This window comes from Rhea pennata, chromosome 5 (assembly GCF_028389875.1).
Source record: "Rhea pennata isolate bPtePen1 chromosome 5, bPtePen1.pri, whole genome shotgun sequence".
Classification (NCBI taxonomy): Eukaryota; Metazoa; Chordata; class Aves; order Rheiformes; family Rheidae; genus Rhea; species Rhea pennata.
The window spans coordinates 62,565,105-62,586,367 of record NC_084667.1 but is presented as its reverse complement, the minus strand read 5'-3'; the positions used below and the strand labels follow the sequence as shown (position 1 = coordinate 62,586,367).

The following is a 21,263-nucleotide window of genomic DNA, read 5'->3' as shown; positions in this document are numbered from 1 at the left end:
TGTATTTATATTGTATTTCTATCAATGGCAACAGGTCATAAATTCATGTTTGCAACTATCACAAAGACTCATGAACACCAAGTCAGTTTTATACTGTAAATACCATTGGATCGATGGTTTAGGATTATCAATTCACTGCTGTCATGTCTATAACAGTTCAAAAGCATCCTGGAGAAAAATCCTGAAACACATACCTTTCGGTATATAATAATGCAACTGCATTAGCTAAATATATACTGTACATAAGTCTTATCAGCATTTTAACCTACCAAAGATGTAAGATTCCACTTTCAAATACAAAGCAGATAGCCAATAATGTATACTTATAATACAGCCCTCCTCTGTTTTTTTTTTTCTTTTGTTTCAAACAATTTGGTCACAATGCACCTTTGATATAAAAGCATTTTAAACTTTATTATTAATACTCAGAACATTAGGATTTCCAGAATTTTTTTCAGTAGCATTTGTAGAACCACTTTTGGTAACAAATACAGTAGTTAGGAATGAGCATCCAGATGAGAATGCAGAAGTATATTATCCAGAATCCTTTCCAGCTAAGACCATAGGGCTGGTGCTGTGATGAGTAATAGTACTAGAACCACAAAAACACTATAGTATGTTTCTCAGAGGCTACATCCTCTTTTGCTGGAACACTTTATAAATACATATTAAAAAGTAAGGCAACAACTCCAAACAGTCCAAACTGCTCGCTCACCTCAATTTCCAACTAGATCCATGCCCACTGGAGATCAATTTCATGCTTGCACTGTTTAGCGTTTGTCTTTATTCTTTCAAAATGGTCCAATAAAAACATACTAATAATTTAGCAATTAGTATTTCTAAAACAACTCTGGTATGCACGTCCAATGCCATTTCACTAATACTGGTTAGGTAATCTTGGGTGTTACCACTGCCCATTTTTAAAGGATTGTGGACACTAATTTGGATTTGCAATAAATAGGTGCATGAATCCAAGGCTCCCTTTCCTACTATGTTTATGACCTATTGGTTTCTTAACTCCTAATGTTCAAATTAAAGAAGCACCAGAGACAGTCTGGTACTAAAAATGCTCACACCAGTAAACAAAACTTTATTCAGGACCTACAATTTTCATGGCCCTGATTTGAATGGACATTCAACTTATGAAGATGTGCAAAAGGAAAAAAAGTCAAATTACAGTAAAGTTATCCAGAGAAGGAGGATGTTACACAAACTCATAAGGAAATGACAGTCTTTTTTCTCTTTTACTATAAATACACTTAACAGTTTAGCAGAAAGACAAGCTAAATTTTAAGATTGTTCACATTTGAAAGTTGTATTATACTCTCTGCTAACGATAAATAAGGAACAGGTCCTGACAATGGAATTTGACATCGCAATTTTCATCAACAGATCTTTGAAGACTGGTTTTAAAGAAGGGTTAAAACAATGATTATGTTTGCAAAGTTCTGAGAAGTCCATCTGCTGTCCAAACTTTGGATTAAAGTCCTTATTTTTTTCCTTTACTTAGAGACAGGTATATACAGTGCTGTTGTAATAATGAAACAAATGTGAAATCTACTGTAAAGTTGCACAATACAGAAAACTGTTGCTCCATCTTCTACTACATAAATGTGTGACTCCACAGGTTAATAATGCTGTTTTGTTTTTTCGTTAAGTTGGGATTATTCCATCACGTCTAAGACCTCTCTTTAATTCCAAATCCTCCAGTTTTTTCCACAGTTCTTCACGCTCTTTCTCTTTCTTCTTCTCACTGACAGATGAAATAAAATGAAGAGTTAGGAAGAGAGAAGACTTATAAAGGTTATTTAGGTAACAAAAAAGTAGTTGAAATTAATTAGCAGAACTAATTTTGTTCAGTACATCGGCAATTCTCCTAATGTACTTTTAATTTTTATAAATCATTTTTGCTTATAACTTCGCTTTTCGCTACCTAGATGAATACTGCTAAACAAAGTAGGAGGAGAAGAATATACATGTCATCTGAAAAAAACACAACAGTGTCTATAGTTAATACTTTGCAACACAGAAGAAAAATGCAGTGCAATTTTATTATGGATCAAATATATCAAGATTAGTTAAAAACTAACATCTCCAGGACTAACCTGCATTACATTATTTTCAGGTTTATTTTAAAAAGCTAGTTTTTATCATCTTATAAATGACAGCTACTTTCTAGAATGAGTGTTCCCTTATTGCTTAGAACCACTTACACTGATTTTGGGCACTTTCATATAAGCTCAGGCATCAGCCAAAGGAAAGTTTAGTTACAAAATGTCTTTTGATCACTGCTTTACTCTTTTTCATTAAGAAGTTCCCACAACAAAATCTGTGTAGCACTTGCTTTACCATCAGGCTTTATTGGCTGACTGGATAACAGCAAACCTAACAGTTGCTTTACCTTCATTATTTGCTTTCTAATTTCCTGTCTTTGCCATAGCTTACTTAAAATTAATATTCCTGATACTGCAAGTTAAAAAAAAAATGCATTCCATTTCTACTAAATCACTTTGCAGGTTCAGGTCAAATGCAAACCTAACAATTATAGATATACAGATTCTCACCTTGTCACACTATAGATTTTCTGAAAATATTTCAGTAGAATAGAAACTTTGCATCTACACATCTTGATTTGCTCATAGTGCTGACAGACTGATTTGAAATTTTAATTTCCCATGAGTATTTTAAACATAAAAAAAAAATTACAAACAACTCACAAATAAATCCCTGCAGGAACAGTTTAAAAAACAGAATCCACTACTACTAAAGAGTATCCAAAATTAAATGTAAAGAAGAATAAATGAAATGGCCCAACATTTGCAGGCTACTTACCAGGTATTTACCATCTAAACATTATCACCTATGTGTGTGCTAGAAGACTGTCAGAGGATAACAACCTCATCCTCTTATCTTACCTATTTGACCTATTATAGTCATTAATATTGAATGTACTTATCTACAGGCTTTAAATAGTACAAAAGCTACACCTTGTAAATGCTGTTTTACTGAGACACCCAAGGCTTACTGTATGCATTAAGATAAATATTTTATACATTCAGATACTTATACATTTTAAAATAATTAGTAAATAAGAATGGTGAAATGGTCAATACCAGTCTTTACAGAATACAAAATGTCAGTAGGTGCTAGAATTTTTTTTTCTTTACATAGTTCAATCAATAAACTTCACCTATTACCTATACACAGGACATGCTACAGTAACATTAGATTCTGTTAAATGCAGAGCACCTCATCTGAAGTGCAGGGTAAGTGCAGCATCCATTGATTTAAGTTGCAGCTGATGCTCCTCAGTACCTGGGTGGATTAGATGCCCTGGCCTAATATTTTCTACCTTTTCCTCTAGAAAACCATACAATGCAATCTCAGCTGCTTTAACAAACTGAGCTGTACTCACCAAGGCCTATTTAGAAATCATCTGCAACTTAGCTCACATATATATCTAGGTCTCTAAAAGTAAAGTACTGTATTAACAAACTAATCTAATAATTGTAGATTTTTCCTGGATAAAACGTCTTCAAAAAGAAGAAAAAGGGGGGGGGGGGAGGGGGAAGGACAGGCGTGACTCCAGTCACACAATAAAAAATATCATGGCCTCCAAGAGACTTTAGAGGCTATACTAACCTAACAAGATCTGATGACACACAGTACCCTTCGCTTTGCTTGTGGGAACCCCAAGTCACACAAAAGCCACAATTTAAATGAAGCTGCAAACTCCCCAGAGTTTCCTCATTATTTTCCCCTGCTGCTTTGGATAAGCTGAAATTTTAGACAAAAGATGACACTCTATAATAGGAAAATGAAGATCAAGGAGAATAGACAAAAAAAACATTGTACTAGAGTGTAACTAATGATTGTATGAGTGGTACAGATCTAGCAGATCCTGCATGCTAAAAGACTCATATACAGCAAGACCTCTGAATTTGAATACAAAAAACTGAGAGGTGCCTCTTTGCTTTAAGAGCACATCTAGCCTAAGAACCATATTTTGGAAAATCATAATCTTAGGACTTTCTCTCACGTCTCTTTCCTAACCTCAACATGACTCTTGAAGTCTTTAAGCAAAGCGGTATCCTTAAATCCTTGTTTTTCTTTTATTACTGAAGATCTTGAAATGTTTAAGTCTTCTGGAATGCACAGCCAAAACAAATTCCACAGGGAACGCAGATGCACAAACTATGCAATGGGTACTGTATTTCATAAGGGATAAAGAACTACCTATACATGGTATTACCTTACATCTTACAAGAAGGCGGCTAAAGAGCATGCAAAGAAAAAATGAGGTATTGTGTCAATTCTGTGAGATTATGCAATTACAGCTGGTGTAAGGGAAAAACTACACAGCAGGCCTTATGCACAGCCGACAAAAAAAAAAAAGCTTTAAAAAGTTACCGCTGACGATCTGACTTGTAAGTGGCTGTCAGCTCGTCAAACATGGTGCTGTTCATTTCCATAAATGCCTTCAACACATTGTAGACTAAAGCCACAATAGCCCTGTGAAACGTTAAAAGAGAAGAAAGAAAAGAGGAGTCTATTAGTTTTAGCTGAAATCAAATGAGGAAAAAAACCCTATCTTCTCTTACCAGCATTTCTGGGACTGATTCTGTTCTTGCAAGTATGATAATGCAAATCCTTCAATTTCAGTGAAACTACTCTCGATTAAAATGTTTTAAAGGTAGGAATTAAATTTCATTTCTCTACTGATTACTTAAATGGAGCAACCCAGAACTCCAGGGCAAAAGATAACAACAGAAAGCTATTACATAAAACTGCAGACTCTTCCCTCATGCTGTGTAGCAACTCTGAATGCAACTCCAAGGATAAAAATCAATGTTGGCATAAGTAATAGAATTCACATATGAAATAGGAATAATTCATATTTCTTTAAGATTTTTTTGATGAAGCTGAACATTCAGTGCATCTATGCAAAATACAACTCTGGATTTCAAGATTGACTTCTTTGTTTTCATATATTTCATAATCATTTGTACTTTGGTACACTGAAAACAAAACAACCTTTAAAAAATACAAATCATTTGGGTGAGATATTGCAGTATCTATATAAAGCAGTGTATTATATACAGTATCTACTTAAAACTGCTGCCTACTTTGCTCATAGTTGTTCCTGATCTCAAGTAAGAGCCAATAAACCAGAGCTCACATTAAAGTTGTTTACCTGCATAAAAATGACAGGCATGATCTGGTCATGTAAGAACAGAAGGTGTATAATACTAATTTTTAGAAGGATTCAAAGGCATTCTGTCTCACAAAGGCTCAAAAACAGATGCAATCATTTTTCTCTTCTAACTCCTCTGACTGGATAACTAAACCCACTGGAATTTCCAAAAAACAGATGGGTCTGCCAATACTCATATTATCTAGAGGTCAAAATTTCCTTCTGGCTGTGTTGAAAATAAAAGAAAAAATTAAAACAACTAAAAGGAGAGGAGGGAAGAACTGGGTATGAACAGTATACAGAGAAGTTGGTACAGATTATAAATCAATAGTTCCCCAAATTCCTGATCTTCTACTATAGTTGTTATATTCAGACATGAGACTGCTTAATAAGTGGGTCTTCAACCAGGAGGTGGTGAACGAACCTTAGAGGTGATAGGAACATATGGAGCTAATCTAGACAGCACACAAACATGCATGTTTGCTATCCTCATATCCCCATTAATTGCTTCTTTCTATATAGTTTCTGTTGTGTTGCCTGCATTTAAATACATTCTTATAAATGCATATATTCTTATAAATATCTTCTTTATTTTACATGTATCTGAAACTGGCTTATGTTTGTAAGATATTTGGTAAAAGCACAGAAACTTGAGAGTTTGAAGAGAGACAGAACAAAAGATGAACATTTTAAAAGATGAAATATTTTACAAATGCTTTATGTTAAGTCCTTAACAAAGCAACTAGGACCTGAATGCAGCACAGTTCATTTGAAATACTGGGTTTACTAAATGGTAACCATTTTAGCTCAGAAATATTCTTCAACCTAAGTACAGAAATGTATGTGACCTCAAACTGTAATAGAATTTTTTATTAAAAGCTGTCTATTGGATCACTTAGTTACCAATAAATAAATAAATAAGAAATAAAAAGCCAAATTAACAGGATTTCAATATGAAACAACTTCTGAGTAATACTGTGCTTAAAGGAGAACAGCTGTATTTAAATAAATTTAAAAAAGAACAACCCAACCTAAGAACACACTGAAATACAAGCCTCATAAATGTTTAGAAAAACGTAGTACCAGAGGTATCAGCATCACCCATGATATAGCCGCAAAGACTTATTAACGTAAAGTGATACTCATCTAAACAATTTATGGTCAGGCTTATAATGTAACCCAGTTCGTAAAAACCTGCGTTGGATAAATGCTTGATGAGCAACGCTTTCTTCAATAACTATGTAATGTCTAATTTCTGTTTTTTCCAGCTTACGAGAAGGTTTATTTTTATCCCAGAAAGTACACATTTTTGTGCACATATCAGATCACTTACAACATTTTGAGCCAAGCTAGAGCATTGTCTAATTTCCATTGGCATTAATAGAGCTGCACCTGCTTGTGCCAGCTTTGAAATCCGATCATTCCCATTAAGATGTTCTTTAGCAGAACATCTTCCTAAGTTGATTAGTTGTTTGACAAGTGGCAAGATAAAAATTTAATGACAAAACTTACGGATTCCAGTGTTCTTTAGAAATCCTATAAAGACTGGAAAACATGATGGGAAGTATAACGTTTGAATTCTCCTCTATCAAACTCATGATGTATTCATTATTCCAATAATACAGTGCTCTTTCAGCCACCTTTGAGTTAGAGGAATAAAATATTAACAGGAATAATTTTTGTAATATTCTGAAGTAAAAACAAATCACAGCATTGAATCATTAGCTTTGGAATTAAAACTATCTTAATTAGTAGTATAACATGGATTAACAGAATTAACTTTTTATACTGTAATCCAGTATAATATATATATATTCAGTATATATAATCCCAACAGCACCCACTCCCCTCTTTCTCCTGAACACTATGTTATCTCTCACTGAGAGACACTGAAATACTGCTGCAGCTTTAGAGGGGAAGGGAAAAGGAAAGACTTCACGCCTCTCCATTGCCTCAACCGTGTAACTTCAGAGCTGGAAGGAAGACAGCAGCACAGGGGGGAATCAAAGGAAGGAGACATGGAAAGAAAGGCCTAGTAGTTGGGCTGAATTAGGGGGAAGAGAGGAAAAAAGGAACCAGTGATCGAAATTATGCTGAAAACAGACATAGTCCAAGAAACAGCCTAAAAGCATCACACCAGCCTATGTGCCAGAGTAGGACACAGAGCCTAACACAGATGCACTACAGGCCATGAATCCCCTCTCTTTATATATGATGAAACTTCATTCCTATTCACCCCTCTTCTTTCTGTCATGTAATTGGGTCTGCGTGAAAAAAGACTGTGGGATCCCAGAACACTTTCCCAATCTTAATTAAACAAAATCTTGCATTACTGTCACCTCCAACCAGACAACCTTAGAGAAGGAAGTTGGAAAACAAGAATGCTGTACCATGCTATGCCGAAAAGGGGAGCAAATACGTCCTACTGGGCCTACCAGCCCAAAGGCTATGTAGGAAGTACCTATCATCTCCAGCCAGGAGGGCTCAACGTCTGCTTGAACAGTTTAAGCCCTTAGTGGCTCAGAACTGCAAATTCTATGCTGTAGCCCAAAATGAATCTAACCTGTCATTCATGGAGCTGTGAACTGAACTCAGAGCAGTTCAGGAAAGGAACTTTTACTACAACTTACCCTTCCACGGAAAGCCAAAAGACAATTATTTAAAATCACATAACATAAAACAACATTTACATTTCCAGAGCTTTTATGTTTGAAAATGAGACTATACATTCCTATGGACAATAACCAAACAATAACCTCTGCTACACTGACCTGAAAATGAGGGCTAGAAACACACTTGGCAATTTGTTTAAACAAGGGTTCCTGGATTTTGACAAATTGTGAAGGTTCGATCACATCCAAGATTTCCTCCAACTCCCCTAGGAACATGACCTGAAGACAAAGAATAAAGTGTTGAATTCAAAACAAAAAGGCAATCAGTTTGATCAGTTCAGCTTTTGCAATTTCTGGATCTGATCTCTTACAGACAGGAGGGACAAGTGTGGGCAAATGCTGTATTTAAATTTAATTAATAATCTTCTAAAACAAAATTCAAAATTGCACTAGCATACCTATGCTTATAGAGACAGAGACTTTGATTCATCAAGGCTTCAGCTCTATTAATCAAGGATAGTCACTTAATTTTATCTCCTTTTTGGAAGCAACATTCAAAATAACAGTTCTGCTGTCCATTACAGAAACTCAGATTTGCACAAAGAACATGAAACAAAAGTGTAAAGGTCTAACTATATCCTTTACATGTTTAATAGGTAAATGCCAGATAACGAAACATCCTTTTATCATCTCTGTAAAAATACAATCCTCAACTACAAAGGGTTCCAAATCTAACAGAATTTTCCAATCTATCCTCACTATATTTATTTTCTGCTTTTTAAAACACAAAGATACTCTTCTCTTTGCGGAAGAACTGGTGCTTATTTTGCTAACAGAAACTATTGCTATCAGAAGCTTTTCTCTTCCATCCAGAAAGGAGGATTCAAGCACAGACAATCACTTACATGAATTAATAACAAGATGCACCACAGCACGTTTAATCTACCTGGAAATATCTAGAAATTCCTTGCATATTGTTTTGTAGAGTTACCAAACTCCCTACTACTTTTTGTTAACATTGACATACTGCTTACCTCTTTCTGACTGCAGGTTTTTGGCCAGAATTTCATTAAACCTCTAATGACCTAAGTTAGAAGAAAAAAGTATTTATATTTTTGCTTTTCCTCATTAGAGGGTAAACCAGATTTTTAAGATACAAAAAAATTTGAAAGAAATATTTACTGGTTCTGTGAGTGAGGGGTCTTTCTCCAGAAACTGTACTATGCAATATGCCAACTGTGAAAGGGTAAAGATTTTTAAAAAATTGAGTTAGAACATTTTTTTAAAAATAAAAAATGCACAAACAGACATTAAAAAACCAGAGACTCAAGGCAAGATGCTATACAGCTTTTTCAAATTGCATCTCAGTTTAAACTGAGATGCAAAGGACTGTGCAAATTCACTCACAGTCCAGTTTATAGCACACAACAGATAACATACTACAAAAAACATAAGGCAACAAAGTAGTATATACAATTTAAAAATCAGAGGAATTTGGAATTCTATGTACAATTATAAACAATATATATAAACATACACACAATATAAGCTATATATACATAACATAAAATATAAATCATATTTTGAAGGTTGAAACTGCTTCTTTTACACTTTTTGTATATTGGCAAAACCATGAAAACTCTCACAGGATAAGCTCGCACAGCCAATACCTAACCCAACCTAACCAGCAAGCAAGGCTGCATCACATTAAGACAGACTCCACTATGTGAGATCAGAGAGAAAGGCAACAGGTATCACTTATCAGAGGTAAAAAAAAGCGATGAAAACAGAACGTTTAGAAGAACAATGTGCGTATGTGAGGGAAGACATTGAAGACTAAGCAAAAAAATGAGGGTGTTAGTATTGAGAAAGTTGTTAGAATGAAGACAACCCTAGGCAACTTAAGACTAAGAAATACAGATATTCTCTTGGGACAGGGAAAGGGGCTGAATGGAACGGGGAAGGCAGCCTTCAGAAAGAAGTAGAGAATAAAATCTAAAGAAAGAGGTTAACTACTAACAAAAAAAACCCAAATCTTACAGATAGAGGTTATGTAAATTTTCATTTTTAATTATCTAACCAGAATAGAAGCAAGACATTAATACAAAACACATTAAATGAATAAAAAATACCTACTGCATTTTTCCACAGGACAAAACTTTTCCCCCACCTTTTTTGTATTAAGCAATTAAACTTCCAAAGCAACTAAAATATCATATCATTCTAACTGAACAGAATATATTTTTATAATTTCTACCTGTGCATGGAAGAGTGATAAACTCCTGACAGTATGTAAAGGAATCAGCACCTTCACCAGAAACTGTTTATGCTCTGCCTTAAGAGGTAAAGCAAAACCATTGATAATACTAGAAATTAGAAGAGAAATATTTGTTAGTGTTATCATCACAGAAAACATATCTGAGGTCTGAACAAATAGTTTCTAGATTAAAATCATTATTCAACAAGACAAGCTCATGCTATTTGTAAATAAGTGCCAACTTCTGTCCTGTTTGATATTAGCAACGCAGTATATGTCTAGGTAGCAATTCAGCTCTGACCTAAGAATAATTATGTAAACAGCTGCACAAACCCGTTGCCAAACAGACAGGACTTTGCCTATGTGGTCAGTAACTTCATGCATACAACATGTTCTTTGGTAATTAACAACTGAACTTACCGTAACTAGATTCGCTTGAGATATTCACACTGTTCAGTGTGCTTAAAAAAAAAAAAAAATCCTGCAGAACATAAGGATGAAGTAGTACACAGGAAAAAAAAATAACCCACCACTTCATGCTGTAAAATGCATCCAGATAGATATTTCTGGCAAGGACCTGAGAGAGATTTGCACATGGGCTTACAGACAAGCACATGCACACTTCTTTTTTCAGAAGCAGGTCTTTAAATAATACTTTTTCTGAATCTGATGCTATTTTGAAGTGTCCAGATGGAAAGTTTGAGATAGGTAATAAACAAGGACTCATTTACCTTCCTAAAATTTCCAACAGTTCAGCTACGCCATTGAAGTGTTCAGTTTCATAAACAAATCTAAAAAGAGGAAAGTTAAATATAAGTAATATATCAGTTCCCTTAAATGTTCATAAGAGAAAAGTATCTTCTCCCCAACTTACCGTAGAAAAATATTATTTATCTGTTTTCGGATAAATGCTCTAAGACCCAGAAACTTGCCATAAATTCTGTGCAAGACTGTTTTTAGGTAGTCTCGTTCTCGAGGGTCTTCACTGTCAAACAGCTCCAACAGCTGTTTAAAGATAAAGAAATGAATCAGTGGCTTGACTTTATATTTGACAAGCATTTCATACAGACCTCTAGATAAAAGTTATATTCACGCAAGCATATACCTGTATGGATATGATATCTACATTATCAAAGATGTATAAATACAGTATTTAATATTTGATATAACCTCAGCACAACATCACGCAGCTCAGCTTATTAATCTCTGTTTCAAATATAACAAATCTTTGGCAGCCTTCAAACAACCAATGTACTTTAGATTAATCAGCACTAAAATTTTGCCTTTCTTCTCCACAAAAATTAAAATGAAAACAAAAAAATAATTAGGGGCCATCACACAACAGAAATAACACAAATTCCCTATTACAACTCCATCATTCTCTCGCTCTGCAGAAATACAAATCCTCATTTGCTCTAATAATTTGCCCGCAAAACTTTGCATCAAGGTCACATTTTTCTAATTGCTTGTAATTTATATTGCGAGCTCTTAAGCCTTCCAAGTAACTGCACAGCTTCACGTTGCAAAGAGACTTCACACTAAAGTCTATGCCAGCAATGGATCTGCTGTCACAGGATCTCCACCACACTAGATGAATCAAAGAATTAGGGAGGATTAATCTTGCAGGTGGAACAAAATGTTAGCTAATATAAGATCTTAAAACAGCAAAAAGGGACTTAAAAATTATTATGCACTTCTCAGTCAAAATAGAATACCATCCAGTGTCTTGTACAAAATATATCCTGTAACACACAAATCTGAAGTTGTTTCTGAGACTCAAGCCATTAAATGAGCAGCAGAAATATCACCTATAGGATCTCTATCCTATTTGGCTTGAATCCTCTACAATAAATAAATAAATAAATCTTTCTCCCTCCCTTTCTACCCCATCTCTTTTGACACAACAGCATGGGTTATGCTGGAAGACATTGGGGGGGGGGAGGGGGAAGGAATCAGGAAGTATATGGGAAAAATAAAAAAGAAATTTAAGGTAATAATCACAGGTAACTAGAACCTATCTTGCACGAAAAACAAAGCAATTGGCAACCAGTACCCACCCTGCAAGTAAAACAAAGGCAGTTTGCCAAAGCAGTCTTATGATTGCATAAAGATACTGGAGATACTGGCACAGAAAAAAATACTACAGGAATGGTAGGAAACAAAATTAATCTTAGACTTACAAACAAATAAATTATAAATGTCTATCATAAATACACTGAGTAACCAATTTACTTTCTCTTTCTCTCTAGTTACTCAAGGAAGTTTTAATTTAATCTCTACATCAAAACAAATGACTTACGTTCAAGCTCGGTGCTTGTACAGAACTTGAACTACTTCACAGTGATCAGTCAGCAATGCCTTACTGAACAGCTCTGGGAAACAGGTACTTTCAGCAGGAATGACTAATAGCTTCCAAGTTAATTAGAATATTGGAATTAGGTATATTCAACCATCAACAGCTCTTGTGCATGCAAATACATCATTATCTTCAGGTTTGCCTCCAATCCCTAACTTACATACTTGTTCTGAAGTATTTGTATGAAGAAAAAAAGATTCTACACGCTTGTTGTAGGACACTTCCTATAGAGGTGATAATTCTAATGCAAAAAACAAAAACTTAAAAACGATGGCATAAATTGCAAAAATCAAAGCAACCTGAGACTTCCAAAATCACAGTCTATCAGAAAAAAAGAAATGCTGAACCAATATGCCTGATATCTAGACAGTTAGGCCTACACTCTCAGAAATGTAGAGCTACTACAGACGATAAAAATACACATCATGTCCCTCCCCTTTTTAAATACGTGGTCACTATGGTTACTTTACCTCCCCATATTCTTGCTTTCACAGTATTTTTACCTTAATTACTACTTTAAGTATTCTTACTATATTTCTGCAACAACTGACCACCGCTAAGTGGCATTATGCCAAGTAATGCAATCATAATTTTGTATGGCACATACTTTTAGAATTCAGTCTAACACTTTGTCAGCACATGGATACAGCTGATCTCTCAAACTGCTACACAGCTTGGAGGAGTTGGGGGGGGGAAGAAAGCAAAAGACAGTTAAAAATTGGTAAGTTGTCTGGGATTTTGCTTTCTAATATCCAGGTTCAGGATGGATGTATGTATTCTCCTTCATCGTTTGGGATGTTTCTGTAGCCTGCAATGAGATCACGCTCTCTCCTCCTTGCAGGAAGGATCTGTGGTGGCAATTTCATGAGGAAATTATGAGGTATCTCAAGTGCCCTCCAGAGGTTATAAACACATGGCTTTGTTCAATCAGCTCTACAGTTTAATAAACAAACAGCCACCTCATCCTTCCCCAAATAACAAATTTCACCCAAAGACAACAAACAGCTGGAAACACTTAGGTTTTTAATTTTCTCATTGAATTGGTTTTAGGAACAAAATATTTACATTTCCAGTTCTGTTATACAGATCCTCTATGGAAACGCTGCTCAACGCAGACTTGGTCTCTGTTTGATTAAACAGGCACATATTTTGATATGTCCAATGTGTTAACAGGTTTCATCCACAAAGCTTTATTTTAACAGACAGGCTGTAATATTTCTGTAATATGTGTTACTATTTTGACACTAAATGTACTAGAAATGCAAAATAAAATTCCAAAAAGGCACCCTGTAGTAACACATATACTTGTGGAGTATTTGAACAGTATATCTCTTAGTGACCATTGCCAACCATTGCAGACCGTATATGGGCAGCTTTCAGAAATGACAAAAGCTGAATGCCAGTGAGACATCCATACTTAAAAAGAGCAGAAGAAAAGAAAACGCAAACAGAAGAACTCTTTGAAAAATGCTCATTTTTTAAAAAAGTCTCATTTTTGCATACAGGCATAGTCACTGCTAAGAAACATTAAAATTTCTCAAATTTTAAAAACAAGTTACAGAAAAAGTTGATTTTAAAGACTGTCACAGTTGTATTGTCAGTATTATGAAAGAGGATCCACCAAACATTCTCAATGTTACTAAGTTTCAACCTGGTTTCCAGTGCAAGTGATCGGTCTTAATCACAGATACTTAAGAGTTATTCTAGACAAATGTGAAAATGTAATAAAAAGTGCAAGGACACCCAAGTTCCAACAGGCCAAATGCACAAATTTAAACACATACAACTGTATCTACTTGTATGTGCACATAATGGTCAAAACTTCGTAATTTATTTTTAAAAATACGTGTTTTAATACTAAACTGACGCGCGGTGCACAGCAATATATAAAAATGTTTCACCTAACAATACAGCAAGAACTTTTGAATTCTTGAAATTCTTTTGAACTCTAATATGTTGTATCATACAGTTTCAGATAAGTAGCCTTTGAAGTCTTGTAATTCTCTCTTGCAGTAGATACCATTCTTTCATTTAATGGATCATTACAGGCTAACAGGATCAAAAAAAAAAAGTCCCTTGTTTTAGACCATTCTCCTTGGCCAAATTCTAACAGGGATGAACGCCTTCAAAAGACTTAAGTATGGAGGATACTTCCACCTATGACCAAGTCCAGCAGCTCATACCAGGAACATTTAGCAAGGGTATTTTTCTAAGATTTGGAAGCAAAACACAAGCATCCTTTCTAAAGCAATCCTGCTACACCCTAAAGCAAACAAAATTAGTCTGAGGAAACCTGCCATCAGTGATTTCTCCTCAACATATTCTTAGATCTCCACTAGCTCCTAGAAGATCAAATTGGTCCATCATAGAAGTTTGCTGCAGAAAAAGAAATGCTCGTTTTCTTTAGAAGAGAAATAAAAATAAGAACAGAGTATTTTACACTCCTAGAGTGAACAGCATCTTGTGATATTCAGAAGGAAAGTGAAGTCCCTTCTTAGTATCTTTGAATTTAAGGATAGAAATGGCGCTCTCGGGAGCATTTCTCAGGTATTCTTTACGTGATTAATGTACAAGGACAGCAAAAGCACTGCTTTTATACCCTAGGGGACACAGGGAAAAATAAAACCCCCATGATGAAAAGGTGAGAGAAAGGTTTTCAGAAATGCTGAGCATCTCCTGCCACTTCTAGTTTAGCTTTTATTCAAGTCTCAATGCCCAGGAAATTCCCTTGCCTAACTAAGTAGGAATCTTAAGAAACTTCCCTGATTTCAAAAGCAAGCCATGGAGTGCACTAAACACAAAGTTCTTTCTGACTCTCGGGATCCACAAAAACTCACAACAGTATTGAGAAACATACGACAAGCCTATTGCTGAAAGATGAAGAAAAAAGGCAAAGGACTATCTGTGAGGTTTCCTGGCTCACTGCAGAAAACATATGCCTTCAGTCATCTCTGTTAGAAGCCCCTGTTGAGATCTGGAAGAAAGTTTTTTCAATAGCAAATACTAACTATCACAGTTTCAAGTGAATAATGAAGCATACAAGAAACATAGCTTGTATAAAAGCTACTTCCCAGTGCTACTCTGGGAACAGAGTTGTTAACGAACCTCTGCCCCTTTCACCAGTATCCAGCTGAGATAGGAAAAGGAAATACTCTCCCCTTCCAACAGAAATATTGTAATAATACTAAGCCCCATTAAAACTGGGGTTTAAGTAGTCTCTCTTGGTGGCAGCATTTTTAGACTACTTCATAGTAAATCCTTCTTTTTTCAATACCTATAGGATCAACTTGCTCTCATAACCAGTAAGTCAAATATTTTGATTAATGAGTTAAAACTGGAGCCAAACCAAGCACTGTATGTATCTACAGCAACACAGAGATGTATCTCCACAATTTGAAAATTTTTAATCATAAATGCTTGTTTAGCCTTTCGCTGTTGCAAATGAAGTTACAGCTTCAAATTTCAAACGCAATCTTTCAAACATTAAAAGCAAAGTAAAGCCTGAGAGAAAACAGATCAACTTACCTGCAATACAAATTTCTGATCTATGTACTTTTTGGCAATGCTGGGCTGGAATTCTTGGCTTTCCAAAAATCGTATGAAAAACTCATATACAAGCTACAAAAGAAAATAAATGGTTTAGTTTATGATGTATTTTAAATGTTTCTCTAAATTCTTTCTCTAGAAAATAAAATACTTATTTTTCCCAGGAGCACATGTAAAAGATTCTTCTGTTTTATCAAATTCCTACCTAAAAGCTAGGATTCTATGATCTTTGTAAGTTAGTTTTACCTATTTAACTTCAGTCAGAGAAATGTCATTACTAACAGACAGTGCCTCTTTATAGTGTTTGTTATCATCTTGTAAAGTTTACTAGAATAACTGGCAAGCACATTTTGACTGCCCTCTGAACTGCTGACGTCACATGAAATACAGAAATTGTGATTCTGAACGGGTTGGTGAAACAGTTGGAAATACTTATTTTAAATTAGAAACTGCTTAAGGTAGCATTCTACAACAACTTGAAACAGAAAAGATGAATACAAAACAAGATTTTAATCAGGAGTTCCTAACTTACTGCAAAGGTTAGCTTCAAGGCTGCAGAGCCTATTGCTTGCCCTCAAGTGACTCTCTGTCTGCCTAAACCAATATATAACAAGAAAACTGTATATATCATGCAGAAAGGAAGTTAAATGAAATAGAGACTACTCAGGCTTCCTAAGACAGCAACTCTGACCTGTGGCTGATCAGAGGAGCTAGCCAGCTATTAATTCTTGCTACTGAAAATTTTCAGGAAGAGTAGCCATAATGAAGCATTTTCCCACCCGGCTTTTGTAGGTATACATACTGGTACTGAGAGAAGGAAGAACACTACAAATTACATTAAAACAGTTTTAAGCTTTTCCATGTAAACATCAATTTACTGCAACATTGCTACTGCTATATATCGGTGTTCTCTGACTTCTAAAATGAAACAATGGGAAATTAAAAAAGGGCAGGAGAGTCTTAGAAATACATTATGGAAAAGAACTTACATAACTAACATTAATTCAGCAGGAAATCAATTCCATCCGCTCCTGACAAATACTTAGGTAGCTTTCATTCTTACAATGGCAAATCATCCGCTGGCTTAGAAATTCCTCATTTGCTTTTAAATATGACTTTTAAAACTACAGCACTAGTGTGAATGAACATAAGACGAACAGACTGAACAGCCTGTGCTGTCTCGAGGCTGGCAAAGCTGTTCAGAGCTTCCTTGCAGTTTCTTATTTTTGTGAGATTTAAATATAAATGAGGGAAGAAACCTGCATTTCGACAGATTCTAAATTTTGAGAGAATAAAGGAGTGAAATAAACTTCTCACAGGCAAGGATTTTACATACAGCTGTCAAATAAAACCCTTATTTTAAGTTGAGATCAGTTAAGCTCCTTTGCTCACAGAAATTCCCAGACTCCACAAACTGTTACTCAGGCAAATTTCTAAATTTACCTGTGGGGTATAAGTCATAGTCCTGTCTAATGCAGATGGGACTTCTGCACTAGCTGCAATGCCGCCGACTTTCTCCAAAATTACTTTATGTTCTTTGTTCAAAGTATCTTGCATAGACACTTGAGATACAAAAGGGACAGATGATATACAGCAGTGAGTGTACACCCTGCCATGAACACCTGAAAGCAAACCTGGTCTGGGGGAGAGTAAAGGGAATGGAAAAACACTAATATGTAAATTCTCATTCGTTTTTCTACTCAGCAGCCAACACCTGTGTGTTTTTGTATGAAAATTAGCCAACCTCAGTAAAACAAAACTGCCAGCAAGATCATCCCCACACTGCTCTTGCTGACGTTGCTGAAAAACACGTGCATCAGATCAGTTTGGGAAGCGAATTAATTTTTAAGTCAATGAAGGAGAGCAAGAACATGAAGAATACCATCAATCCAATCTTGAAAATAAGCTCTAACATCGTGCAAATTTCAAGTACTCTCTTGTCTTTTTCAGTACTTTTTTTTTTTTAGCCAAAAACAGTATTAATAAGAGAAAAAACAGAATTCCGTTAGTGTATCTCATAAACCAGTTCTGATTCAGAAGTGAGCAAAAGTTGTAGAAAAATATTAAACATATTAAGCAACAACATGGACTACTTCTCAGGCAAATTATTGAAAACCTGTAAATGTGGCCACGATGCCTCCAAGGTGGGCTCATCTTCTTCTGGATCAAATTCATTGCTGTCACTAGGTGGGAGAGTTCTGAATATATTGCAAGATACCTAAAAAGTAGAAAAAGAACACTGAGATTAGTTTTTTTGAAATAGTCAAACGTATCAGGACACTTTACGTCTATATCTACTCTGTGTGTCCTCTATCAATGTTACTTAATGAATATTGCTTTTGCTTACTGGCAGACAAAGCTCTTTGAAATGGTATAGGTCTAAGGAACCTATCACCTTAACAAACCTGCCTCCTCCCTCAGCTTTCCCTTCTCCAGGTCTTTGTGCTTCTTTTTTAGTGGTATCTCAGCACAGCCCAGGCTGCCATCATTTTTCTCCACCACTTCTCAGATGAGCCCACTGACATCACTGGGTCTCAAGGGCCATCATCATGTCTGCAAGCTGATAGGCATGGCCATTTTGGAGATACAGAAAACACCATGAAGACATAAACACTACAAATGTTTGCATGTAACAGTTATTTTCCTCTGCACATGGAAAACACTAAAGGCATCTGCTTAAGGTCTCATCTATCAGCCTATGCTACACTTTCCAGTACTATTCACACATTATGTGCCTGAATACTTCGTGCCAACTACAAAACTTGGTATTAAATGTAAGTAATAAATAGTATTTGCTTGCTCCTTATCCCGTATTTTATTTCATGGTTGGTTGGCTTTGCTTAATCTTATTTAGAGGTACTTTGTGAAGACTGCTTGGCATCGTGAGGCTGGTGCTATCAATGAAGGCTGAACTGAAGTGCTTTCCTGGGTTAACTATACGCTAAACAGAGGGTACAGTTTATTATGCAGCAAATACGATAAATATCAAACATGCTGTAGGACTTCTTCTGCACTTTGAAGGTGATGTTGTGTCTTCGTTGCACTCTGCTACTGTGTTTGACCCATCTCTAAGCTACTTAATCAAACCGGTGGGAAAAGCAGCATGCTACTTCCTAATCCAGTCTATACCTGACCCGTATTGCTTTCTTCACAGAAGTTTAGATAAACTGAAGTAATTAAGAAAGTTAGTATGGTGTTCAACATTTTTATTTCTTTATCTAGGCTTTTATTCCTGTGAATGTGTTAAACTTAATCTGTAGGGCACGTTTTCAATGTATTGGCAGCTTAATATAAAAGACCATTTTAAAGTCAACACTTTAAATACAATTCAAATACTTATGAAACCAGGTTGAGAGAGTGAATTTGCAGAAGTTTCAAGACAAACAAGAGATTCAGATGCCGCACACAATGAAAAAAAGTACGAAAGTACATGTGGTGCATAACAGTGAGGAATATTCCCTGAACACAGGAAAAAGACAGAAGAATTAGCTCAATGAAGAATAAATGAGGTAAACTGGTGAGTGTGGAAAAAAGAGGTCAGGTAGGCTTCTGCTTGGACTTTCTTCTTCTTGCCACAAGAGGGTGTATTTCACTGCACAGTTACCACAAAACCTGCTTTTACAGAAGCCCTCACTGTATATGTAAATCTTGTTTTCAAGTCACATGGTTTTCAACCCTGATAGATACATCACTTCACAGCATGTACTAATAGATACTGATTTTTTTTGGCCTATCACTTGCCAAGTGATTGCTAGTATTTACCAAGAGATGTTCTCCTTCCTGCTTCTCCAACTTTTTCCCCCTCTATATTCATTTACTTCTTTCAAAAGTCCTTCCATGAGAAGATATTTCCAGTATCATCAGAATAAGATAAACTTATGTTCCAGGAAGGTATACACAATATAGCTTACTTCTCCACAAAGATTTCCAAACTTCTCTTCTCTTGTACCTTATCTTAAAAACCCGGGAGAAGAGGAAGGCAATCAGATTTAACAAGACCAGTTTTAAGAACCTCAGAATTGCTTAGAAGGAATAAAGCCCAAAGAACTCCATAATAAAAAGGGGGAAATTTGATGGTGCCATGGATCTGAGCATCTGGGATACTGCAATACTTACTTAAGCATTTTTGCTTAAAGCTTCACATTCAAAAGTTCTGGCTTTCTGCAAATGTAGACCAAAATAGAGAACTAACGGAAACAAAAGCAATCTGCAGCTATTTTTTTCTGCTTTAAACTTAATTTGAAATAAGGAAGAAATTCTTCTGTAAATTTAACCATATGCCAGTTAATGAAATCTGTACCAAAACATCTGAGAAGACGTAAGTACTCATCATTTTAAATGTTTTAAAACTCCCAGAACAAATACCAAAGGTGAAGCATGGCACAAACAAAACCTGAAAGGGTAAGTGCATGCTTTCAGAACAAAAAGCTAAATGAAGATTAATTCCTTCAAGATTCAAATTAAGTCAATCCAAGTTTCATGCAGTTAGTGCCTGGGCCTTAACAGCATGATGCAGCAAGGCAGAACAATAAAGGTTTCAGCAACAATTAGTTAAGTGCCAGCACTGACAAATGAATCTTAATTTCATAACAAAACCAGTATGATTTCTCAAGAGTACACATAAAGAAAAGGCCAGTCTCAACGCAACTCAAAGTAACTGAAAAGCAGTTTGTTGATAAGCACAGAGAAATAAACGTAGAGCAAGTTAAAGTATGGTCCTGGTACACATTTTTTTTTCCCTTTAATTTCCCTTTTCTGTATTAGAAGTAAAGAGAAGTTCTATGGAGCCAAAATTACAGATTTTCTCCTACGGAGAACAGACAGAACAAGTTATCTTTAAGAGATACCCCAAGGTAATCATAATTTTAATAAATAATGTGTGCCATTACAGTTACATTAATCACCACAGCACAGCCAAAGAGCTCATTTACATGTGCTGTCAATTTATAGCATGCTTAGCTAAATCAGTAGCCTCTGGGTGGCTAATGTTTATACGCCTCTAAAGGAGAGCTAAAGGCAACAAGTTCTCCCATGCATGAAGTGCCCAGCTGCATGTCAGAGACTCCAGCAGCCACCACACAACCATGGTGGTGGGGGGGAATGACATGCTGCACCAGATCTGGAAAGGATCATTTTTCTCAAGTAGGCACAAGGTAGTTATCTGGTATTTATCCCTAAGCCCAAACAGCCTGCCAAAATTCCTTCAGCCGGACGGCTGAATCATTTGTCTTCTGACCTCGGTTGGATCATCAAGCTACAGGACTTCCCTGCCCGCTTGCGTACAGACCTTGACTGCTC

General features: G+C 35.7%; 1 protein-coding gene across 4 annotated transcripts in view; it reads right to left on the bottom strand.

Moving 5' to 3' along the window:
• Nucleotides 1-388: 388 nt before the first annotated feature.
• Nucleotides 389-21,263, bottom strand: part of PPP2R5E (protein phosphatase 2 regulatory subunit B'epsilon) — a 72,873-nt gene continuing 51,998 nt past the window's right edge. For 3 of the 4 annotated variants that reach the window (XM_062577264.1, XM_062577262.1, XM_062577265.1), the window contains 11 exons: nucleotides 18,082-18,183; nucleotides 15,945-16,037; nucleotides 10,938-11,068; nucleotides 10,795-10,854; nucleotides 10,064-10,172; nucleotides 8,989-9,042; nucleotides 8,841-8,891; nucleotides 7,966-8,085; nucleotides 6,707-6,834; nucleotides 4,411-4,512; nucleotides 389-1,753 (listed from right to left, as the gene is read on the bottom strand). In XM_062577264.1, the coding sequence (XP_062433248.1) occupies nucleotides 1,654-1,753; nucleotides 4,411-4,512; nucleotides 6,707-6,834; nucleotides 7,966-8,085; nucleotides 8,841-8,891; nucleotides 8,989-9,042; nucleotides 10,064-10,172; nucleotides 10,795-10,854; nucleotides 10,938-11,068; nucleotides 15,945-16,037; nucleotides 18,082-18,183 (1,050 nt within the window). In that variant the 3' untranslated portion in view covers nucleotides 389-1,653. The remainder of the gene's footprint in view (nucleotides 1,754-4,410; nucleotides 4,513-6,706; nucleotides 6,835-7,965; nucleotides 8,086-8,840; nucleotides 8,892-8,988; nucleotides 9,043-10,063; nucleotides 10,173-10,794; nucleotides 10,855-10,937; nucleotides 11,069-15,944; nucleotides 16,038-18,081; nucleotides 18,184-21,263) is intronic. The other variant, XM_062577263.1, reaches the window with a different exon arrangement.